This window comes from Chionomys nivalis, chromosome 19, assembly GCF_950005125.1.
Source record: "Chionomys nivalis chromosome 19, mChiNiv1.1, whole genome shotgun sequence".
NCBI lineage: Eukaryota > Metazoa > Chordata > Mammalia > Rodentia > Cricetidae > Chionomys > Chionomys nivalis.
The window spans coordinates 37,902,907-37,924,381 of record NC_080104.1 but is presented as its reverse complement, the minus strand read 5'-3'; the positions used below and the strand labels follow the sequence as shown (position 1 = coordinate 37,924,381).

General features: G+C 45.0%; 1 protein-coding gene across 4 annotated transcripts in view; it reads left to right on the top strand.

The window, feature by feature from the left end:
- The window catches only part of Uxs1 (UDP-glucuronate decarboxylase 1), a 65,667-nt gene that overhangs the window by 21,420 nt on the left and 22,772 nt on the right, over window positions 1–21,475 (top strand). For all 4 annotated transcript variants that reach the window (XM_057751813.1, XM_057751812.1, XM_057751816.1 and 1 more), the window contains exons 5-6: window positions 8,304–8,364; window positions 13,087–13,267. In XM_057751813.1, the coding sequence (XP_057607796.1) occupies window positions 8,304–8,364; window positions 13,087–13,267 (242 nt within the window). The remainder of the gene's footprint in view (window positions 1–8,303; window positions 8,365–13,086; window positions 13,268–21,475) is intronic.

The window sequence follows — 21,475 nt, the reverse complement described above, 5'->3', positions numbered from 1 at the left end:
GTCCTTCTATGCAGGGCACCTGTATTGGTCAGCAGTGCTGTGATAAAATACCATTACCATGACAACTTAGAAAAGGAAGGGTGTATTGGGCTTTTGGTTCCAGAGGGATGAGTTCATTATGGCTACAAGTGGTAGGCATAGTGCAGAACAGAAGCCAAGCTTTCCATCTTAAACGTCAAGCAGGAGCAGAGAGAGAGAGAGAGAGAGAGAGAGAGAGAGAGAGAGAACTAGAGAACTAGAAATGGTGAATCTCTTAACTCTCAAAACGTTTCTCTAGTGATAGATATACCTCCTCCAGCAAGGCCACACATCCTAAGCCTCCACAACCAGCACCAATAACTGGAAAACCAGAATTCAAATGCCTGGAACATGTGGTTCATTTTACGTTCAAACTATCACATTGTATTCTCTGGCCTCTGTAAAGCAAAATGCATTTTGTCCTAACTTCAAAGGTCCCTGCAGTCTTTTATAGTCACAACACCATGTAAAGGGCCAAAGTCTCTTCTGAGATTTCATTTAGGATCTTAATTGCTACCACCTGTAAAATCGAATTATATACTTCTGACATAAAATGGCACAGAAGATATGTTACCATTTTAAAATGGAGGAATGAGGGCATTGTAAGGAAATGGTGGAGTAAGCAAAACTGAAGCCCAGCAGGGCAAACTATAGCCTATAGTTCCAAAGGGCTTAGATGGTGCCGTCCCTCCAACTTATGACACCTCCCTTGGACTGGTATCTTGGCAGATACCTCATGGCTCTGGCATTTCTAATGTCTCATGGTCTCCAACACAACCCAGACTGTGCTTTTGTAGCTTCACACAGTGACTTCCCAGGGCTATGACATGGGGACTCCCCTGACACATGTTGCCTGGCCGTGGATGTTCTCTGAAACTGCAGCAGATGCTGCTGTAACCCGTTCACTCTTGCATAGCACCATACAGGCAGTACTGTCAAGTTCAGCCACCTGCAGCCACATTAGGAGCAGCTTTTGATTGCAGTTGTCTTTAGGAGCAGAAAACACCTTATGCCCTTATGCTTGCTTGTTTTTGTTTTGGGGGGTTGTTTTGTTTTGTTTTTTAGAAGTTTGGAGCTTACCTGCATGGGATCTCACCCTTCCCATTGTCCAGTTCAGAGGAGGCCTCTCTCTTAACATGTTCATCTCTTGAACAATTGCAGCCTCTTTTCTACCAACCTCTGTACTATTTTAAGCTTGTCGGTATCCCTTTTCTCTGCAAACTATGCAGTTTGTATTCTTTTCTGCCCCAACAGCTTTTTTTATTGTAGACCCACATAAGAGTGATTGCTAATAACCTTGCCTCAGGATCTATTTTGGGCTCTCTTGAAATCTCCTTTGCCAAAGAAATAAATCCATCACCTTTAAATTTACCGTGGGTAAGTTCTTGGGACACAAACAAAGCTTTCACGTTCTTTGCCACAGTATCACAAAGGCAGTTTTTATTGCATTTGCTAATATTGTCCTTTTTTGAAGCCTCTTGGCCTGGGCTTCCAGTCTGTGTGGCTCTTAGCATGGCTCTCCTCCAGGCATCCACTCTAATGGCCTTGGGTTGATTTTTGAATAGGGTGAATTAAGGATCCCGTTTCATCCTTCAGCATGCAGATAGCCAGCTTCCCTAGGTCTATTTGTGGAAGATGCTCTTTTTCTCTGGTGTGCATCTTTGTTAAAAATCAGGTGGCCGTACTTTTGTGGCCTTGTGTCAGGGTCCTCCATTCTATTTCACTGATCTCTGTGTCTGTTTTTGTGCCAGTACCATGCTGTTTTTACTATGAGACTCTGTAGTGTAACTTGAAATTAGGGATGATATTACCCCAGGAGTACTCTTTTTGTTTAGGATTTCTTTGGCTATCTGGGTCTTTGCTTCCATGTGAATTTTAAGCCCCCTCCCCCTAATTCTGTGAAGAACATCATTAAACTTTTGATATTGTATGGAATCTGTTGATTAGCTATGTTCACAGTATTAATTCCACCAATCCATATGCATGGGAAGCTTTCCGTCTTCTACTGGCTTTCTCGATTTCTTCAGAGTTTTAAAGTTTTTCCATCGTGGTTTTCCTGCATCCATGGTTAGGTCTATTGGAAGGTTTTTTTGGCTGTTTTTTTTAAAGCTGTGGTGAATGTGGCTGTTTCCCCAGTTTTCTCAGTGTATTTGTCAATGATATATAGGAACAATACTGAGTTTTTGATTGTTGATTTTGTATCCTGATTACTTGAAAGTGTTTATCAGTTCTAAGTGTTTTCTGATGGAGGGTTTAGGGTTTCATCTTTTTTTTTGGGGGGGGGGTTTCGAGACAGGGTTTCTCTGTGGTTTTTGGAGCCTGTCCTGGAACTAGCTCTTGTAGACCAGGCTGATCTTGAACTCACAGAGATCCGCCTGCCTCTGCTTCCCGAGTGCTGGGATTAAAGGCGTGCGCCACCACCGCCCGGCTAGGGTTTCATCTTTTACAGTCATATCATCTGCCAATAAACATACTTTGACATCTTTCTTTCCTATTTGTTTCCATCTTTTCTGTTTTGCTTGTCTTATTGCTCTGGTTAAGACTTCTAATACTATTTTGAGTAAGTGTGGAGAAAGTGGTCACCCCTGTTTTGATTGAGTGGAATGTTTTGCGTTTCTCTGTTTACTAAACCAGCTGTATGTTTGTGTATTTATCATGTTCAGTGTTTATTATGTTGAGACATGTTCCTTTTAGTCTGTGTTTCTTGAGGACTTTTTAACATGAAGGGATGTTGGATATTGTCTAAAGGCTCCTTTTTTTTCATTTATGACCATGTGATTGATGTTCTTGAGTTCTTTTAGTCAATTGGCATTATATATTACAGTTTACATTTACATTGATTTGTGTATTGAGCCATCCCTGCATCTCTGGAAGAAGCCTGACTTGACCGTGGTGAATGATCTCTGTGATGTGTTCTTGAATTCATTTTGTATCATAAGGAGTTGTCTTACCTTTCTTCACAGAATAGAGTAAGGGATCAGCACACGGGGGGGGGGGGATTTTATTTTGCAGGTGAGAGTACCAATTTAAAAGGAAAGTGGAGATTGAAGCTGTGCTTGGTAACAGGATCCCTTAGCAACCATTACAGCTTTACCTGTTTGTGGGTCTGGGTCTGGAGACACCAACCAGGAGGTTACTGGAGAGTGTTACAGCTCTGTCCTTGCAGGTTCTCAGCCAGCTAAGAACAGTGTTCGAGAAACTAGTCTGCTGAGGGCGAGAATGACATAGGCAGTGACCTTAGAGGATAGGAATAGTAGGTATGCTCAAAGACATGACCGATTCCCCTGTCTGCAGTAATAGTGGTGGATCTTGCAGTGGTCTGCCTTAGAGGGTCTCAAAACCTGGACTGGTCTTCTCAGATGAGCAATCTAACACTGAAGGGGGGAATTGAATGACAGAAGCTTCCATCTGAATCAGGTTCCAGCAGATGTCTTCCTTGTCCCTTTGATTTGGCGGTATCTCCTGTGAGTGCACAAGTCTGTCATACAAGCAATCTCCCTTTATCACTTGCACTTCTAAGTCGGTCACATCTCAGGCCCTAGGACTTAGTCCCTCTGTGTTGTGTGACGAGAGTAACAGCTGAGGGCCTGGAGAGATGACTCTGTGCTAAGAGCCCATGCTGCTTGTGAAGAGGACCCAGCTTCCGTTCCCAGCACCCAGTTTGGGATGCTCACAACTACATGAAACTCCAGCTCCAAGGGATTCTACACCCTCTTCTGGGTACTATGGATATACACTCTAATATACATATATCCACACATCAATGCATACTAATTTTGTAATAAAAATAAATCATAAAAAAGTCATGATTGAATCTTAAGAAGTTTAAAAAAGAAACGCTAATACAAAGTTTTTCTTTCCTGGGATGTTTTAGTTATTTGTGTTCACATTCTGTAACCAAGTCCAGAGCAAGGAGGAGGAAATGGAGAGTCATTTCTGTTTGATTCTAAATGTTTAAAGGACTCACAGGCCATAAGAGTACAGGGAGATCCCAACAAGCCTGTTCACTCATTTTCCTCTTATCTCCTGAGCAGTCAGGCAAACTCTTACTTCGAACTCTTATTGAATAAGTCATTGCTAACAAATTCTTCGAAGAGCATAAAACGGAAGGAAGCAGAGGCACAATGAAGTACAGAGTGAGGGCTCTTCCTCAGCCAATTAATACGACATTATTTGTGGTTTTAAAATCCCTTACCATGGTTTTGTACAGAAATTCTATTGTTGTTTACATTTTCATTGGTTAAAAGCCAGAAATTCTTCCTTTCAATAAGACTGCATAACTTAGAATATTTTAATCATGGTTTTTTAAACAAATAAACTGTTCATGGGAAGAAATAACCGCTCACAGCTTTTCGTTTCTTTAAACAGTCCCACTGGTTAACTTATGTAAAATTCAACGAGATAGCTTCCCAGCAGCAACGGTCTGCAGACAGAATCCCTCCGAAGTCAGCTCCCTTTGACACCTTCATGATGTTCTTCATGCTTTTAAACTGGGAGAGACATCGGAGCATTTCCACGAGTGCAGTTTTGTCAGTCTGAGACAGAGCTGTCTTAAAAAAACAGGCAGGGCTCAACATTTGCCCTCTGGGTCTCCATATTGATTTCTTGCTAAAACAGCTCAGCTTTCCTTGGTGAGCCAGGCCTGTGGGAAGAGCTTCCTTTCCCGAGAATAGCTCAGATGTGACTAAGGAGACTTTGTGCTAGAATTCATTGGACCCCTGGTTTCACTTGCTCAACTGGAACATCCTTTTGATGAGATAAGAATGTTTCTGGAAATAATGTGGGTTTTTTGTTTTTTTTTTTTTTTGATTTTGTTTTTAATAGGCTTGTTACTTTGTGCAAAATGGCCTATAAGAAACGAGGTGGTTAATGACTGCATATAGGGAAGTATGTGAGGCGGTGGTTCTGCACACAGCTGATAGAGGTATATGTGACCTTCCTATCACAACCGGTCCTGCGCTTCTCCCTCACATCCTTCCTTCCCTCCCCCACATATCTCCCATTCTCTCCCCTCCTCTCTGCAGACAGACTCACACTGTAGCTCATGTTATCCTGAGCCCGCACATTGGTTTCCATTTATTAACACTGATTTTGGAGTCAGTCTTGGTGTTTGGTGTGGTTCTAGTACCTTCCATGGAAAAGTAAATCCTCAGCTTTTCCTCACATGAGGTTGCATAAACTGAACACTTAAATCATCTCTAAAGATTCGCTTTGGTCAACAACCATGCTGTGCAGTAGGAAGTATTGACGAGGAATGTGTCCATTACTCCACACACAAAAGGCATTTCTGATCTGCAGTTGGTTGAACTCAGGAAGCCTGTTGCATGCTGTTGTTTTAATTCATCTCCATTTCTCTAAGTATTCTTTGAACATCCTGAGTAGTGGTGATGATTTTATTTTCTTTTATTGTGGTCTAGGGGATGGAACCCAGGGCCTCTGCAGGCACTGCTAAGCGCTTTCCTGCTAAGCTGCATTCTTAACCCAGTGACAGCTTAGATTCCTAATGAGAGACCTTCCTATTCTTATGAGTGGCCTAAAACCCTAAGGCTGAGGTCTAGAAGCATTTTAAAAACTGATAAAGTGATAGTTGGGTCCTAGTTGCTTTCTGGTAAGGTACTACTTTGTTAGCAGGTGTGTACACCATCCGCTTCAGTTCTCAAGTATAACCTCTGAGAGAACCTAGACAACAAGGAGGACCCTAAGAGAGGTATACATGGATCTAATCTACATGGGAAGTAGAAAAGGACAAGATCTCCTGAGTAAATTGGGAACATGGGGATCATGGGAGAGGGTTGAAGGGCAGTGGAGAGGAAGGGAGGAGAACAGAGAAAAATGTAGAGCTCAATAAAATCAATAAAAAAAGAATAAATTAAAAGTATATCCTCTGAGAAGACTGCTTGCCATTTCCTTCCTGGGATAAATAATACAACAAGTTTCCTTTCAAGGGGCTTTAGTTGGCCCTCCATGTCCTCAGGTTCCGCATCGCTTTCAACCAACTATAGTTTGACAATATTTGGGGAGAAACTTCATATGTAGTGAGCATGAGCAGAGGTTTTGGTTGTTTTTCCCCACACTACAGAGTAGTGACTGTTGACGTAGCCTATACCTTGTTCTGGTGTCAGAAGTCACTTGAGAGGATTCAAAGCATTACTGCCTAGGGTCTGGATTAGGTTCGTTCTCTCTTCACTTTAAAGGCAGGGGAATCTTGAGTGCAGCACACAGCTACAGCAGAGAAATCACAGACACTTCACACAGATCCGCCGGCTTTTGTTAGAGGTAAGGGAACACACACACAGCAAGCTCACAGGGGAAGACATACTAGGGGTCATGTGAGGACTGTGTAAGTACTGCTCCTTTGTGTAAGGGGCTTAAGCATCCTCCCTTATAGGGTCTTCTGGCTCTTAGAGCTAACCCCTGGGAATGCTGAGGGAGGACACCGCACCCAAAGCTAGTTAGTAACTTAGATTCGGTTTGTTCTATGACTGATGGGTATGCTTACTCCTGACATTTGCTTGGTAGCCTTGTGCCTCTGGTCCTCTCTGAACCATGTCTCTCCCCTTCCCCTTTGTTTTCCAGTGTGTACCTGCCAACTCACTCCCCTGAGACAGAGAGTGAAACTCCTGGGTCGGGGATGTAGTTCAGCAGTATAGAGAGCTTGACTAGATGATACCCAGCTGTGACAACAGCAACAAAGTAGAGAGAGTCTTGAAGAGGAAGCCGCAGGAAGGGAAGGAGCCACCATCCTGTCCAGTTCTCTCCGCAGTTTTTCCTGCCTAGCAGAGGCCATGTCTCTGCTCTCTGTTGCTGGCAGCTGGTAGCTTCTTTCATTACCTCCTCTCAGTCCAGTGTGGGAAAAGAAGGTGACCTGTGACCCGACTGAGAAGCTGGAGAGGAATGGGCGAGGTGTGACTAGACCAACTGACTTATACACCAACTCCCACGTGCCTGAATGAAGGAGACAGGTTAGCAGAGGACCATTTGGCGAGTAGGGTGTCTGTCCAACGTTTCCAGCATTTCCAACGTAGCCTCCCCTGTGAAGGCATAGACCCCTGTTTGCTCTCCACAGCACAGAGAACATTCCACAAGTGCTGACTCTAAGCAACTGACAAAGACAGTTGGTGACTGGGATGGCCTCTGCAGGCCCTGGGTGAAGCAGAAAGTGATGAGCTCTACACAGCTGCCTGGCACAGCTTGGAGGCCACAGAACTGAGAGCCTGGGATTGCCACTCTTGTCTCCATTTGCCCCTCTGTCTGCCTGTGTTTACAGCGTGCAAGGGAGCCTGCCATTCTGAGAGTATGGAAGCTCTTCCTAGGGAAATTCCATACTGTACAAGCAAGGCCTCTGCTCCGTTTCAGCCCAACTGCCTGTTCTCAGGGCACAGCCCCCAGATAATGAGTGTGCTGCTCTGTTCTGTTCAGTGACCATTAACGCGTGCACTTTGTACCAGCTCTGTGCGGGATGGGGAAATTGCGGACAGCACCACCCCTCCCCTGTTACAACAGTAACTACAAAGCTGCACAAATTCATTAAAGCGTTGCCAGGGACTCTGGCTAGGAAGGAGCTGCAGGAACTTCTAGAGCAGGAGATTTTATTCTGCCTCTGCTGTCTTGAGAATCAGTCTTCCACATGGACCTGTGACTTCACATTGTTCTTGTGCTTTATCTGATGCAGCACCCCCACAGTACTGCCAGTGTGTGTGTGTGTGTGTATGTGTGTGTGTGTGGCTGGCCTGGAAATGCTGATCCTCTTTCCTCTGCCAACCGCAGGCTAAGGATTAATGTGTGTGGTACTACCATGTCTAGTGCATTCCATGACCTTACCTGGCTGAGTACAGCTAGTGCTTCTCATCTGCCAGCAGCTCCTTTAACTTCTGGTCTGTCTCCAGTGGGATCCAAACAGGGATAGGTAAGGAGCATCTCTCACCCTAAAACTAGCCGCTGTCCCCTCTTCCTCTCTGGAGGGGAAAGGAGTGGCAGCCATGCTCTGAGAACAGATAGAAAAAGATACTCAACTGAGATGTTTTAGCAAAAAGATATACATGTATATATGCTTTTAAACAAGGCATTCCTTTATCAGTAGAGAAAAAGGATCAAAGCTGTTTGTCTCCAAACAGGCAGGGCTGGTGCACACCTCGGTGGAGTGATGTTTCCTGCATGGATTGTCAAGCCAGGCTTTGTCCGCAGGGTTCTGAGAAGTGCTCCCCTGTGCCATCTGTACAGAGCCTGGGGAGTGACCCGGGAATCACATTGGACTGACTTTCCCTTTTAATCTCTTCATATTATAGTTTCACCCAGAAATACCCACCAGTAAAGTTTTTATCAGAAAAGGACCGGAAAAGGATTTTGGTAAGTTTGCATACAGATTTCATTTATGTTATTAAGAAATTTGCTCTTCTACCTCCCCAAATGAAGCTTTATACTTTTTTCATTTAAAAATACAAATTTGGAGCATATATATATATATATATATATATATATATATATATATGATCTGTGTGTATTTATATCCAGTGCAGTGTTTTGTATTTTGTTTGCACTGCTTTAGTGGCATCACATACTGACAAGGAACCTCGTACCATTAGCAGTTGCTTTCCCTTTCTCCATTGGCTCCCAGCATCCACTGCGGCTGCTGTCTGTCCCCAGGGCTTTGCCCCATTCAGATGTTTCATGTGCTGCAGGGATGCACTGTGGCTTCTTGGATTTGGCTTCTTTGACTTAGAGTGATGTTTCCAGTGTTATCCACTACCTTTCTTTCCATGGGTGAACAATACTGTGCCTTATTGATGCCCCCGACCTTGTTTGTCTGTTTCTCAGCTGATGGACTCAAGCGGTTTCTGCTCTGAAGCTGTTGTGAACCGTATTGCTATGAATATAGGTGATGTTGTGTAGACATGTTGCTTTTTCTTGTGTACTCAGGGATGAAAGAAATCTACATTGAAAAGGCCATATAGTTAGAGAAGACACGCATTCATATGTATAAATCCTAAAGGCTTCCCTTAAATAGAATTACTAGAACTAACCAAAGAGTTCAGAGTCGAAGGGTGCAGTCTATATAGAAATCCTTGAAACTTCACCCTTGCAGCTTTTAACCTTCTCTGGTGCTTGGACCACAGTGGTGATCACCCTGGGAGCTTCCCTGGGTAAGAGTCTCCTAGATAAATATTAACTCAAGCTCTTCAGGAGAAAAACCATATCTTATTTTGTAGGGCACTACACAGAGATTTTATTGTTATATTTCTTTTAAAGTCACACCTTTATTGGGGCACCGTACACATAACATGTAATTCACTGTTTAAAGTATAATTTGTTGGTTTCTATTGTAATCCCAAAATAGCACAACCCACACCAGATCCAGCTTACCATAGTCATGATGCCCCAGAGCTACCGTGCGGCAACCCTGGGAAGCTGCTCACGTCCCTGTCTGCCTGTGTCAACCAGTTGGCTTCTTCATACGGATAGACTGGTGCCATGTTGGCTTGGCTGTGATGGCTCCTTTCAGTTAGCGTGTTTCCAAGGTTCATCCATGCTTCATTGGGACTGTTCTTGGCCTCACTGGCTGTCTTTGTATCTTTGGGTATTTTTTTTTTAAAGGTTTTCCTTCTTATTGCTGGATCAAAGTAGAGATTTTGTATATTTTTAATATGTTCTTTACCACAGATTTTTTGCATATTGTTTTCCCATTTTGTGAAAATTATAACCAGCAAATAATCAGCACTTGGAGAGACGGAAGAGCTGCTCTTTTTGCATGGGCTGTGACTCAGCTAATGCCTTGGAGAAGTCTAACACCCTCCACAATTTCTTAAAGCCTTCATAGGTCAAATGACAGTGTGGCCACCCAAGAGTAGTCTCTGGGTCCCCTGCCCACCAAAAGGAATTGTCCTCGCAGTGAAGCCTGTTTACAGGAGCAGAAATGGCAGGAACAGATGTTTTGCTGGCTGATGTTTTAAAGGTAGTAATAAATGCACACGCAGAACGTTTGCCAGCAGCGGTGAAGGCACAGATGTAGCAGGTAGCAATAAAAGTGTGCCTTTCTTAGCCAGCGGACCACAATAAGACTTCTGTTCAGGTAGCTGGACAGAGGAGGGCAGAGAAGGCACCTGTGCTCCAAGCAGTTTCTGGCAAGTATTTCTCTTCCCCGGATAAGGAGTAGAGGCTTTATTCAGCAGGTGGAAATCAGCACAGCAATAAAACGTAATGCAAGATTTCTACTAAACTGTGATAGTGTAGACTAGTAATTTCATTTTGTTAGACATGCATAAAAGTGTGTGTCTGTCTGTCTCTGTGTCTGTCCTTATCAACTCTACTTCAAGTGCTTTATTTTAATTTTTTAATTTGTTGCTTGTGTTTTAATGGTATAGTTCAGAAGTTACTGTCCAACCTAAAGTCACAAAGATTTGTCATGTCTGTTTCTAAGAGTTTTCTAGGTTGAAACTTGACTCTAGATCTGTATTATTATAAAAAGTGAGAGAAGGTTTCTGTTGTAGATGAGGGAGAGCACAGCCAGAGGCACCTGGGAGAATCCAGAGCAGGGAGAGACCCAGCATAGTGGCTAAACAAGGCCAGTAGACTGGAGCAGGCCACGAGAGGAAAGGTAGAGGGGAAGAGCAAAGAGGAGAGAGGGCGGGGGTGGAGCTTAAAGGACCAAGAAGGCACGTGGCCAAATGACAGGGTTATATAGGCATGAGAAGCTGGGGGGAGGGAAGCCCATGAGCTGGAGAAGTTTGGGGTAGAGGGGTGGAGCGAGAAGAACTGAGAGGAGCCCCGGGTACTGGGTGAGCCTGGAGTCCAGCAAACACTTTGGTACGCTGCTAGGAACTACAGTTAGCCATTTGTCCTGAGGTTTTTTTTGGAACTGACAATTATATTATGAGTTAATTTCTGAATGTGATGTTAAGTGTGGGGCATTCTTTCTTTTGCTTCAGTTGTCCTTCACAGTCCAGTACCTTTGCTGGGAAAATCATTTGAACATAAGTAGTTATATCTGGACTGTTGTATCCACTGACTTATAAATCAGTGTTGGTTATTGTGGTTTCGTAATAGGTTTTGAAGTTAAACGGCATGTCATACCACTTTGATATCCCCCTCCTTGTGTGTGAGTGTGTAAGTGTGCATGTGCGTGTGTGTGTGTGTCTTTCTCCAAGATGGTTTGACTATTCTGGACTCCTTTGCAATTCCTTAAAACTTTTAGGATCGCTTATCAAATTTTCCCTTGAAAGCCATCTGTGGTTCTGGTAGAAACTTAAATTTGAAGCTCACTTTGGACCATCTTGCTGTCTTAACATTAGGCTGTATTACCCTTGATGGATCGTGGATGTCTTTCTGTTGTTCTGGCCTTCTTCAGGGTACCAGTAGCAAAGGCTGTTCTAGTGTGCCTGTTGCCGTATGGCAGACTGGCCGCAGATCTGATGGTCTGCAGCTGTGTGTTTGTGTTGCTGTGATTTCCCTTGCACATAATTTCCACGCACAGAGTGATAGCTTCTGATGATGAGAAATGTCCTGGCTTATGATTCTAGAGACCAGGGTCCTGCATCTGACCCAGATACCATGTCATACACCGGCAGAGGTAGAGAGCAAGGGAAGACAGAGGCTGAGCCTCTGCTTTTATAAGGACCCCACTCTCGCAGTGTACCCAGGAGGGCCTTGGCTCCACCTCCCATCATAGTTGCCTCATGACGTGAATTTCTAACAAGGGGACTTTGGTGGACTCAAAGCATAGACACACTGGTAAATACCACGTGGTCTTGCCAAGGTTTTCTTGCAGATTTTCTTTCTCTTTATACCTTCCTGCCACAAATGTACTTAGAATTTTTGGTACATCTGCCAGCTCATAGGTTAAGGACATTTCAGCATCATTTGGGGCCCAGGTCTGACGTATTATTAAAACCTAAAGGCTTTTGCATAATGGTCAAAGCCTTATACACAGAGAAAGTTTGTCTGGATATTTCTTTTTGTTGATTTTGCTGGGCAGCATAAGTTAAACGCTCACCTTGACCAAGGCTATTTGAGCGACCCATTAGTGCCCAGAAAAGCAAGAAGCCCACGGCGTTGAGATGAGCTGTAAGTTCAGAGCTGTGCCACATTCGGGTTCACCCGTGGTCCTCCTGGGGAAGCTTTGTAAAGGCTGAACTTCTGCTGGTGTTTCCATTTGAAACAGTTGTCTGACGGGATAAAACTTACAATTAGAGCATTATAACATACATATGTATATTATAAAAGCCCTTCGTCATTTTCGCCAGAAGGAATTATTCCTGAAGAAGGAAACAAACGGAATCTAGTGCACGTTAGTCCTTGCTGCACACGATGCCTCCAAGAATTGCCTGCTGAGGGTGTGGGAATGTTAGAAGCGGGCATGTGTCGTTGGCCAGTGTACTTCTGCCCCCGTGGGTGTCTGCAGGTCTTCTTGCTGCAGAAACGCTAGAGCACCATAGAGAAGCTCACTTCAGAAGCTTTCGCTCAGTGATATGTGTAGTGTCAGTCAAAACAGTGAGAGTTTTTAAGTTTGTAATCATGGACCTCTTGAGAAAGTGTACTGGGTGAAACAGCTGAAAATTTGCTGGAGCTGATAGCCCCTCTGGCCAGCAGTCCTAGCTACTCAGAAGGCCAAGACAGGAAAATTTCTAAATCAAGGCCTCCCTGGACTACAAAGTGAGGTCAGGCAATGTAGCAAGACCCTGTCTCAGAAGTGAAAAGAAAACAGCAAGCAAAAGATGGTCATGGGTCTGGATGTGCACAGCTCTGAGGCAGAACATTTGCTTCACATGTGTGAGGTCCTGGATTCAACCCCCAGAACTCCCGAAAGAAGAGATTAAATGAAATGAGCTCTCATCCTGAGTCAGGTACTAGAGTGTGTCGCATTTGAATCAGATATTTTCTCAGTACTTGAAAACACTTTTAATTCTTCTGCCTCAGCCTACCCAGTACTAATATTGTAGGGGAATGAGAACATCAGTAAACTAGAGTCCTAGTGGAGGAAGAACACGACAGGGTAGTTGCTGCCAGAGATGCAGTTGTATGCCAAAGCGTTGTCTCCATACCATCACTGTTTTTTCTGGGGGTGTCCCAATACAGATCACTGGAGGCGCGGGGTTCGTGGGCTCCCATCTGACTGACAAACTCATGATGGATGGCCATGAGGTGACCGTGGTGGACAACTTCTTCACAGGCAGGAAGAGAAATGTGGAACACTGGATCGGCCATGAGAACTTCGAGCTGATTAACCATGATGTGGTGGAGCCTCTCTACATCGAAGGTGACTGTTTTCACATTTCATTTTTGATGTTTTTATCATATGTAAGGTGCAATCCTACTTTCCATAAGAAGGGTGGGTAGCGCCAGGTGAATGCCTGTTCGCTGTCATGTGGCTTCCCATGATATTGGCATGTGGATATAGCCTGTGTGGTGTACAACATTTATGGTCTAAATGTTACATATTGAGGTTCTAATTCCCAGGGTAATAGTACTGGGAAGTGTGGCCTTTGGAGGATGGTCGGTTCATGGGATGATTCCCTCATTATAGGGATTAGTCCCTTTAAAAATGTTAAAAGCACCACCACCCTTAGAACACAATGAGAAGATAGCATTTATAAACTAAGAAGTGTGTCCTCCCCAGACTCCGTATCGTCAAGCACCACTCTCTTTGACTTCCCAGCCTCCAGTGTGGAAATGGATTCTTCTGTTTACACGCCAGCAGCAAAATGGCGTTTCTTTATACTACGCTGAGTGAACTAAGACAGCATCTCTACTCTCTGATAAGGCCAATGCTTGGTGCTTACGTGTCCTTACTTTTAGTATTTTAGAGGAAACTGGCTATTATAAAATGGACCAAAGATCCATCTATAAAACTTTCGCTTTATTGGCAAGTACTGTGGGCCTTTGGGGTGGGTGGCATATAAAAGCCCTTAGGTTGTCAGGGGTATACTCCTAAAGAGAATTGTGGGGCTGTGAAAGAATTCTCTTTCTCTACCTCAGGGTTTGTCATAAAAATATTTTGTTCCAGTCTACACTTGTGCCATATTGTGGCTCCTTCTCAAGGTTCTTAGATCACAAAGCCATCTGATTTCGGGTGATAGCCTATAGAACGGTCAACTAAAAGAACCCTTTTCTCTTGTAAATTAGTTATGTTTGGTATTTTGATACAGTGACAAAATGCTATGGGGTTTTGTTGTTGTTGTTTTAGAGGGTTTTTTGTTTGTTGTTTTGTTTGTGACAAGGTTTGGTTTCTCTATGTAGCCCTGTCTACCCTGGAACTCCTCTGTAGACCAGGCTGACCTCAAACTCTGGATTCACAGAGATTCACCTGCCTCTGCCTCCTGGATTAAAGGCACTGCCACTACCCAGCTAGAACGCGGTTATTGAATAATAAAATCTCAGTTTTAAATGTATAAAGCCTTCAGGGAACCTGACCACTTTATAAGATTGTGGTTGGGGCAGTAGTGACAGGATGGTGGCTCAGCAAATGTCATCACCTGCAGAAGCTGTCAGTGAGCTCTTCTGCTGAAGTGTGTCTTTGCATAGGTGATTGAGAGTCACAGTGTGGCTCTCAGTTTCAGTGGGGGCTGTCCTTATAGTAGAAACCAGGAAGGACACAGACACTGGGGGAAAGGGGCCTGCGAAGGTCTAGGCCAGGTGCCATTGTGCAGTCCCAGCTCTAGAAAGGAAGTTTGCACTTGGAGCCTTTGTGCATGGACAGCCAGAACCTTGTGTTAGACATCTGGTTTCTAGAATTGCATGAAAGTAAACATCTGGTGTTTTACCCCTGAGTTATGGCATATCAGCCACATCTATCAAAGGGAATGGTCCAGGGACCTTAGATAACCTTGACAGCATCCTCTGAAGTCCTCCATGGTGTGCTGGTGAGAACTGCCATCTGGGGACCTAGCATCATGCTCTTGTTAATCTAACAGTAGCATAGGAGCTAAATGATGTCACACTCTGCCTCCCTTAAGGATACAGCAACCCCAGGCTAGCTGGAGCCTGCCACAGTCAGTAGAGTTCTGCTTGAGTTGTTGGAGCCCAAGGCTTCTTTAGCCACACCCACTCCCACCACCACTGATTGTACAGTGCAAGCTTCTGCCTTCACATTGCTGCCTGTGAAGAAGTGTGTTGACCCTATAAGCATTTATGTAATCTTGTGTAAGGGTCTCCTTGTGTGTTTTATCATAAATACATTTGTTGGAATTTCGTCTCCAGTACAGCTGTTTAAATATGAGTCATACAAGTGAGAGTGCATCTCCTTAGTGCAGACGACATGGCTGCTCCATGGTATGGTTAAGGGGAAGGTTTTTATTGTAAATATGAGAAAGAGAATAGGCATCTAGAAGAGTCCAGAACAGAAAAATAGTAGGCTAAACATGGCCAGCAGACTGGGCCTGGCCATGAGAGAGACAGGAGCAGAACATGGGGTGGAAGAAGCAGAGAAACAGGGTAGGAGAAGTGGAGATGGCCAGGGGAAAGAGTGGGTGGGCAGAAGAGGGTGGCAGAGCTGCAATATCAGGGTTTTAAGAAGAATTTCTAGTTGGGAGGGTGGGAGGCATGTACCCTGTGTACTAGAGGAGTTGGAAAGAGGTGAGAAGAGCCAGGATGCTAGCATGGACCTGGAATTGTGTAATGGGTACTTGTGGTACTAAGGGAGCATGTGACATCTCAAGACGGCGGGATTATGTGATCGGTAGTGTTTTTAAAGCACTCCCATGGTGTTCTTTGTTGGGTCCGTCCACCCCAGTGTCATTATAAAGCTCTTCGTTTGTTTAGCTGGCCTGGGGTTTGGGACTAGACTGTAGTTTCTTTGTGTAACAGTCCGGGAACGTACTTTATAGAGCAGTCTGACTTCAGTCTCACTGAGATCAGCTGTCCTCTGCCTCCTGAGTGCTGGGATTAAAGGTGTGTGCCACCACTGCCCTGCTTGGACCGTAGTTCTTTCAGAGTGGATCAGGTATCAGATGACCTGTCCCGTGCGCCCCAACCCCACCCACCCCCCCACCCACCCCCGTTTCCTTGTAGGTGACTGTGGGTTAGCTGAGGAAAGCCTTAGCGGTAGAGATTCTGAAGTCTGCTAGAACTCAGCTCCAGGCACAGGAGGACACCCCTGAAAGGCTTTCTGCTGCTGCCTTAGGCCATGAACCTACTGTCTGCGTAATGCAGACCATGAGATACAGTCTAGGCTCGCCCTCCAGTCATCCGAGTACCTGAAGGGCAGCAAGAGAAAGTGGAATGGTCACACAGGGAGACTGGGAAAGAAGAACTGCCAGGAGGGTACCTGCAGAAAGAAGCCCTGGAAGCCTGTGACAGTCACCAACTCACTGCTGCTGGCCTCGAGGGGAGTCACAGAAATGGCCGCCCTAGTCCTTTGCTGGGACCGTCATTAATACTGAGAAGCTGAAGCTGTTCCTCCACTTTATAGTTTAAAGCCTAGGTGCCAACCCAGAGCTCCTCCAGGTTATGGTAATTTTGTTCCCTTACCCATTTCCATTTCACTCTTCCAACAGCTGCAGAAACACATTCTTCACAAGTTCGCTTGCAACCTTCAGCAAGATCAGTCATTTCCTATTTCCCTTTCCATAGCATTCTGCACAACACAGCCCAGAAAATCCATGAAGTGTGCTGTGACATTACACTGAAAGTGAACCAGGAGTCCAGGGCAGAAAGATAACTTGGGAAGCCTGTATTCTTAAAGATGAATGACCTTCATCTGTGTAACATAGGGGCCATTTAACTGGGTCTGGGGAGATGGCTGGCTCTTCAGACTTGAGGTCCTGGGTGTGAGTCATACCCTTCTGCCCCTAGGATTGGGCATGGAGACAGGTGAATCCCAAGCTCACTGGCCAGGCAGCTTAGCCCAGACTGCATGCTCCTGGTTCAGTGAGAGACTGACTCAAGGCAGTAAGATGAAGCATGGTATAGGAAGACATGCTAGGGCCACTCTGGCCTCTGCATGCACTTACACAGCTTGCACACCTGCACACTCATGTTCGTATATCTACATTCAGCAGACATACAAGTTTATTGGATTAAATGTAAGTTTAGTTTCTTGCTTATGTATAATTGATAAAGAATTAAATGAGAGATAAATGTTGGTTTTCTTTTAAAAAAAGATTATTCTTTCTTTCCTAGTGATGAAAATAAAATATATGTTAAAGGAAATTTGGAAATAAATCATAAGCTAAAGAAAACTACCCTGAATCTTCATTTCAGAAATGAATCTGTTGAATTTTGCATCCAACCATTCTAAAATCAGGTGTAGTGGGCAGTGAAGTTAAATAGGTCTCATTTGTACAAAATTAAGAATAAAGGCTATAAGCAGTCTTCTACGTTTCTAGTCCCAACTGGACCTTGGAAACTGCTACGGATATTTTTCCTTGGCAGTGTCTGTTAGTGATCACCTAGTACAAGTAGAAATCCATGCTCTCCTTTCTCAGAAAGCAGCCTATGGTGTAGCCCTGCATCTCGTTTTCTTCAGTGGGCTATTCTGTTTCATACATAGAAAACTGCTTGTTTTAAGCAGGTACCTGGTGTTCTGTTATGTGGCTTCCCAGATCTCTCTGCAAAGACACACTTCTCCCACTGCAGCATTAGTGTAGTCTCCCTCGCTTTGTTGGGTGTTAGAGCGCTGGTAGTTGAAGCTGTCAGAAGCTACTTCAAAAGTCGTTCTCTGTGCTTCTGTCATGGCCGTCCTAGGACTCTGGTGCAGGCTCCTGAGGCAAAAAGCCTGCGCCTTGCTGGGAACTCTTCTGTTTGGGTTTTCCAGCATCTGCTTAAACACAGATGTGGAGACCAGCACTTCTGCAGCGCTCAGACAGCAGCAGCATCCATGAAAGAGCCTAGGGGAGAAGGGGTGAGAGTGCTTGGTAGCACTAATACCCCCACCCTGTCCCCTTGGCAAGCTCAGCTTTTCCCGTGTTCACGTGGCAGCAGTGAACCCTCATTTACACTGAGTCACAGTAACCCCTTCCCAAACGCTTCAGTGCTGGGAGAGGCCTGGGAAAAGACACGGGGTGGGGGGGAGTAAGAGATGCTGGGCTGCCTCTCATGGGCTCCCAGGTGAAAAGCAGGCTTGGGAAAGTGTGTGCGGAGGGGCTTGGATCCTTGGTGACATAAACATTAGGGACATGTGCTCATGAGAATATTTTAGTTAACTGTAATTATGAATTAATGTCTCAACTTTGCTTTTTATGCCCAAGTACAAATATATCCTGAAGGAGGTGGTAGGTCTCAGAAGTCTTGTCTGTTTAATTTGTAACAGAGGCCTTCATGCACAGCATTGTGGGCACACGAGGAAGAGAGCCCTGAAAAGTCCCAGCCCCCGGCTGAGCCAGGCCTTGGCATGTGTAGCCTTCACCTGGAGTTCTGTTTGGCAGCAACCAAGGCCCAGTCCCACTCTTCCATGGAGCTGAGAGGAATGTGAAATTTCGTCCATGTCCTAGAACCCTGCTTCTCCCTGCAAATACTGTAGTACCAATGGGGCTAGGGGCTACTTAGCCCCGTGCTAGGCGCACATCCAGAGCAGTCCTCCCTGAGTGCCAGTGCTAGCTGCTTCATTGTGTCAGCTTGACACAGTTAGAGTGGTTTGGGAAAAGAAAACCTCACCTGAGAAAATGCCCCACTAGATTGCCCTTTGGGCAAGCCTGTGGGTGTATTCTCTTGATTGATATTGGAAGTCCCAAATCACTGTGGTCAGTTCCACCCCTGGGCCTAGGTGCTATAATAAAGCAAGCTGAGAAAGCCATGAAGATGAACAATCCAGTTAGGCACAGTTCTACCATGCTCTCTGTAACAGTTCCTTGCTCCAGATTACTGTCTTGAATTCCTGCCCTGACTTCCTTCAGTGATGAACTATGATATGGAAGTGTAAGATGAAATAAACCTTTCCCCTCATGTTGCTTTCAGTCATAGTGTTTTATCACAGCTGTAGAAAGCCTAGAGAAGACAGTGTCTGTGGAGGACGGTCCCGGATCCCCATGGCTACAGCATCCATGGGTGCTCCGGTCCCACACAGAAGCAGGTGCATCCATAGTCTCATATGCACCATAGTCGCAATATGTAGAATCATGGCAGGGAAAGGCTGCATGTGTTCAATATAGATGCAGTCCTAGGGATAGCTTTGATCTACGGTTGGTCTCGTCTGTGGATATAGATCCTGTGAAAACTGGGCTAACTGCATTTCTGCAGTCTTTGACTTGTAGCCAAGAGAATCTTACAGAAGCTTTCTTTATGCACATTTTCCAGAGAGACTCCTAGTGATACCAGTGTCATGGTGCAGTCCTTAACTGGTGTGTACCAGTGCTGTTCATAGCACGGGCACCATCGCAGGGGAATCTTAGTGCCACCTTGGACAGCAGGAGAGCATGTTATTCTGCAGCTGGCCGCATAGGGATCTGTGTCTGGAGGAAGGCAACTCCTGATTTCTCTGGTGGCTTCTGAAAATGGCTCTGGGAGTTCTTCACCTGCAGCAAATGTGGGAAGCCCCCTTCTTGTACCAGTTTTCCCCCCTCCCCTGGCAAGCCTCAGTACCCTCCTGCTCCACTTTTCCCAGCCTGCAGGCAGGTTCCTGCTTTGGGAAGCATGCCTGATGACTGAAAGTCTCAAGGGATTTTTCTTTAGATTTCTTTTTCTAGCTAAGATCACAGCCCATAGCCTTGTAAATGAAAAAGGATCAGGGCAGCAGCACTGGCAGCCTGCATCCAGAGATGCCATAGAGCAGCGGGGGCAGTGGATGAGTCGGCAGGCCACTCCCACTTCCAGCCTGAGTGTTAGACTCATTCTACTGTGCTTTGAACTCACGGCTGACATGTTGTCAGGCTTTTTCTCTGGATGGTGAGCGCTGTTAACTTTGTAGCTTTATTTACATTCCAGAGTCAGTTATGAATATTGCTCGAGGCATATAACCTTTGAACTTGTTTGCCCCTACTCTAAAGTTTCCTTTCCTCTTCATAATTCCTCAGCAGATTAATTAAGTCAACAGTCCATGCAATGTCCTTTTTAGGACAGGAGCAGGGGTATTGCGGGCAGTGTTTCAGGCAGAACACGGGCATACAAGGAAACAGGCTCTGTAGAACCTGGATGTTCATGCAGTGTCCAGGTTCTCCTTAACTGGGCCACTGCACCCAAGTCCTGTTTCAGAAGAGTTCCTGATGTAACTGTGCAGGACATCCCTCATCTTTCCAGGGAAATCGGAGGGCCAACCTGTCAGATGGCTGTAAAGCAAACCAGATAGCCTAGCTCTAAGTGGGGAGGGAGTGGGAAAGACCTAGTTCATATCTCGTTCACTACTCTCTTCTCGGTGCTGCTCCCAAGGGCCGGGGCTCAGGCACTGTGGACAGCTATTTGTTTCCTTCCCATTGACTGTTTCCAGGTCAGCAAGAGATTGTGCTGATCACTGCAGTGGCCGTGAGACTCTACATTTGTGGTCTGTGGTCCTGTCTGAGTGGAGGTGGAAAAACAGTGCCCAAGTAGCTTGTAGTTTGCTGGGCAGATAGATCAGTTCACGTGCTAGCAGCAGATAAATCAGCTAACGAGTGACCAGCCCAAGAGGAATTATTTCTGAGTAGGGCAGCAGGAAGTTTCCCGTACATGATGGCATCAGGGTGAGCCTTGCTGGACTAAAGTGATGGACAGGAGGGGGGTTAGAGCTTCATGGCTTCTGTTTGAGGTCAGAGAGGTGCAGTGGGCTCACAAGAGGCACTTTCCCTCTTGGTTTCCCTGGCTCTGCCCTCTTTGGACAGGGTCTTATGTAGCCCAGACTGACTTAAGCTTGTTATGTAGCTGAGGGACACACTGGGAATCCAGGCACTTGGGAATTAGAGGCAAGGCAGGGTCCTGACTATGTGAGACTCTGTCAAAAAAAAAAAAAAAAAATGGAAAACAAACAAATGAAACGTCAAATTTGTAATGACTCAGGCATGTCTGGCAGTACTCGCCCATGTTTCATTGTGCATCCTCACTGTAGCCTTGAACTGAACACATAGCTTGCACATTGCACTGCATGCACAATGCATTTCCTGCGGTGCTGTGCTCAGATTTGAGACTGTTGTGTCTTAGGAACTGTGTTTATGTTACGGAGTTTGATTTTTAAAAATGCTATCTGGGTTGCTAACTTGGAAATAGCCAGAGTTTCCAAAGTTTTCTGAACCGTCCTGAGCACACTCTGCTGTTTGAACTGCACACTTACAGGAAGTGATGCTCTCAGCGTGGATGATTCTGACGTGGGAATCTCCATCAGCTCTGAAAAAGCATTAAGGTGCTTAAGCCCTGCGGTAGCAATGTTCAACCAAGATTATATTCTTTATGTAAAAGTAAAAAACATCCATCCCCTTAGTGTAGATTTGTTTTCATCTTCAATAAATGCTGCAATTATGCATATACTAAAGAATTATTCTAAGATAAATTTGTGATTATTATTAGTGTTTGCTTTGTTTGAAGTTATTAAGGATGTAATTGGTATCTATAGGAAACAATATATTAG